At 39.3% G+C, this 3,776-nt stretch overlaps 1 protein-coding gene across 1 annotated transcript; it reads left to right on the top strand.

Moving 5' to 3' along the window:
* Window positions 1–1,472: 1,472 nt before the first annotated feature.
* On the top strand, window positions 1,473–3,509 carry rprml (reprimo-like). The gene has a single exon (XM_022193588.2). It carries the CDS (start codon window positions 2,516–2,518, stop codon window positions 2,837–2,839), a length of 324 nt encoding a protein of 107 aa, XP_022049280.1. The 5' UTR covers window positions 1,473–2,515; the 3' UTR covers window positions 2,840–3,509.
* Window positions 3,510–3,776: the final 267 nt, after the last annotated feature.

The raw sequence follows: 3,776 nt of genomic DNA, 5'->3' as shown, positions 1-3,776 counted from the left end.
CAGGGGGTTTCGCTTCCACCCCGGTGAGCTGGCATCTGCAAAGAGTCAACGCCTGAAAGACAAAGTGATCTTTGAGCAACACACTCCAATAAAACCAGAGATCTGCCTGCTGCTTCGCTTCAGCCGCAGCCTGGAGACGGAAAAACCATTTCGGATTCCTGTTCGCTTTGCTTCAGTTTATGAATTCATGTCTTCATTTCTGAGGTACAGTTCCCTTTTCAGTGCAGAGAACAACTTGAAACTCATTAAACTCCTGATTAATCTGAGTTTGCAGCAACACTTTCATAAGAAGCCTTCAGAGTTAATGAATCAATATTGAGGCTTTCAGGCTTTTATTGATGTGCACATGAGTGGTTTCAAAATATCATGACTCATTTAGTCGCTTTAATGCTTGAAAACTCATTTTGAGGAAAACACATGTTGGAGGATTACTGGGAACCAGCAGAAAGGGCAGAATCACTGCAGTATTTCTGATAAATTTGGAAAGGATTACAACAAGAATGCATCTAGTGACAGTTAATTACAAGAAAGTAGACGTCTCAGAAATATGAAATCTCTCCGTGTCTAGGAGATATCTTGTCATCATATTCTATTTTTTTGAAAACATTACAGTTAGATTCCTGCCGATGTGTTAAAATCTACTTAAAGATTTACACTATTCGAGCAAATCTGTAATTTTACAGGATTTTTGAGCACAAAAACATCAAAATTCAAAAAATAAACTGACTTTACATGTGAATTCAATTTGCAGCATGTCAACTCAAAGCACTTCACAGTCACATCCAATGTAAAATTACAGAAAAAATATGATTTTATTTACATAACATTACGTGTAAAATACCCAATCACATCTAAAATTAACTATTGATTTTGTAACAACGATCATAAAAGTTTATTAACAGCGATTTTACATTTCCAGCCAATAACCGATATGTCGATATTGTCCAACTCACAATTCCGATATCAACTGATACCAATATGTGTGGGCATGGAAATAATTCAAAACCAGACATATTGTTATATTAAACACAGCAAGCCTGTTCCTGCAGCCACATGACTTGTCACATGCTTCACGCCACAGTTTGATGATGTCATCATTTGTGCGTCAATAAATGCAGGCTAAATCCAGGCATCCTTTTATCGGTTTACATGATAGGCAGAAAACCGATAACGATGTTGACCGATGTGACATTTTTATACCAATATCGGGCCGATAATATTGGCGGGCCTATATTATCAGACATCCCAAATATTTAAAAACAGTATTTCAGTGTTTTATTATGCTTGTCTGTGAAGTTACACATTGTTTTACTGTCATACAATTAGCAAAAATTATTTTATTTGCAAACATTTTCCATTTTTTTAAAAGAGAAATTCTGTTAAAGGATCGCAAATTGAGAATGAAAAAAAAATGCTATTTTACAAAATTTCCTTTTTAAAAAAATAAAAGTAAAAATCACTGAAAAAGTATGACTTTACATGCTAACTATAAGAGAACAAGCCCAAACTGTAGCCAATATCCACAATTAAATATGTGTTTTTACAAATAGTCATTTGTTCTTTTACAATGTTTGACTAAAATCTCACCCAGTTTTACTGTATTTAAATCAGCCACATGTTTTTGCATTTTACTGGTGCAAACATCAGTAAAATTACAAACAGACTCAATCTACATATAAATAGATCAAATTCACAATGTATGCCATCACAATGCACTTCAGCAATCATATCTAATGTAAAATAAGATTAAAAAGAAAGATTTTTACATCAAGGTACATGTCAATCTTTGTTGCAAAAGGTGTAGAATGACTATGTATTCTGAAATGTATTCACATGAACCAATTTGTTCACTGAAAAAGGGGAGAAACACTGCTACAGTATTTGTGTTAAACTTACCAAAAGAAAGAGAATCAAAATGCATTAGAAACTGATCTCACTGCACTTTAGTTCACTGACAGTCAGTGGACTGATGCGACAAGAACACTTGTTAATTTTCAAATGTTTTCTTGTTTAATTTTTTCCTCCACATGCATCATCTCTTCACCCGAGGCCACCTGACCGCCTGCCCGGTGGGAGTGGCGGCTCCACGGGGAACTCATCATCACTTTAAAACGCACCAGAGACTTGGCACAAAAGAAGCGCTCGCAGGCGAGCAGAGACGCGCGGGGAGTGTCTCTTATTACCCTGGAAGGAAACGGCGTTTGGCACTTTTAAGCACCGCCTTGAAGAGTCTCTATAAATTTGGTAAAACGTGGACTTCGAGTTGTAGAAACTTAGTTTTTGTTTGGCACCGTTTCGGTTACAGCTCCGGGGATGTGGATGGAGCCTTTACGCACCGAAGCTGTGGCACACCTCGAGGTTTGGTTGTAGATTTGAGAAACGCTTTTGTTCCAATCTCGTCGTTTCTTTATCTGAACAGTCACATGACGCAAAGTTTCGCTCGGAGTCCAGGTTTTGCGGAGAGACTTTGCGCCTTCCAGCTGGAGTTTTGCTGCTGTTAACCTGCAAACCAAACATGAACGTTTCTCTCTTCGACGTGACGCAGGGCGCGCTGTTCAACGGGAGCCTCGCCGGGACTCTGGCCATCGGGAACGGCACAGAAAACGTGGTGACCGGCGACGGCGGCGGCTCACTGGTGCTGCTGCAGGACGAGCGCAAACTGTTCTTGATGCGGGTGGTGCAGATCGCGGTGCTGTGCGTGCTGTCGCTCACCGTCATGTTCGGGATATTTTTCCTCGGTTGCAACCTGATGATCAAGTCAGAGAGCATGATTAACTTCCTGGTGAAGGACCGGAGACCCTCCAAAGACGTGGAAACGGTCATGATCGGGCTCAGCTAGCGCACCGACGATCAGGTACCGAGGAGCTGCATCTGCATGTACTCATCCAAGACGCTCTGTGTGTGTCCTCCTGAGGAAAGATATGCAAAAACTTCACATTTCCTTCCAAAAAAGAAAAAAAAAAGCGACTACAGGAGAGTAGTCCAGCGACCAGTGTGTGTGCGTAAAGTTCGTGCGTAAAATCCGGGCAATTGTTTACACGTGGGCCGATCTGTTGAATATTTTGGAGTGAATTTCATATTGCCAACTTGAACAAAGTGACGACAATGTTTACAAGCTGTTACCTCATTTTTTGGGTTGGTTTTGTTTTCTTTTTGTAAATGATAATGTTTTAAAAATCCGTTCCAAAAGCATGATTGTGAATTCTTAGCTGCACGCCTGCCAGTGTTCTCAGTGGACGTGATGGACATGTGGGTATTCTCGATACAAAGTATTTTTTTCTTGTTTGGTAAATACACTCTAAATACTGAGATCTTGACGTTCTCCCCCCCCCAACAGAACTCCGTCACAGCTTTATGGAGTGTTCTGGTTCTCCTGTTTGGCATGCTTTGATCTGTGAGGTGATTTGATGGACCCGTTTTGCACTTTTGAAATCACTGATGCTGCATGAATTATTTTGTACCAAATACTTGAAATTGCAGCATGCAATTAAAACATTGAAATGAGCATATTAACTTTGTCATCTCTTAATTAACTTCCATATTTCAGCATTTTTGGTATTTTATGAACAGAATCTGTTTCAGGAAATGCAGATTATTGGGGTTTTTTCTCTTCTAATCCTTTGTTCAACTCAATTATTAATTCAGAAGTGAACTGATCTCTGAGAAAACTTTGCTTTTTAATGTTTAAACTGAAATCTAATCAGACTTTTCTCTCCATGCATCTCATCACATTTGCTCATTCATGCGCACGATGGAAGCATTACATGAAAAACATT

The sequence above is a fragment of the Acanthochromis polyacanthus genome, chromosome 21 (assembly GCF_021347895.1).
Source record: "Acanthochromis polyacanthus isolate Apoly-LR-REF ecotype Palm Island chromosome 21, KAUST_Apoly_ChrSc, whole genome shotgun sequence".
Lineage (NCBI taxonomy): Eukaryota > Metazoa > Chordata > Actinopteri > Pomacentridae > Acanthochromis > Acanthochromis polyacanthus.
Note: the sequence above shows the minus strand (reverse complement) of the source record. Positions and strands in the feature narration are given on the sequence as shown.

Excerpts from the sequence above, each read along its gene's own strand:
- rprml (XM_022193588.2), top strand. The coding sequence starts at position 2,516 with ATGAACGTTTCTCTCTTCGACGTGACGCAGGGCGCGCTGTTCAACGGG.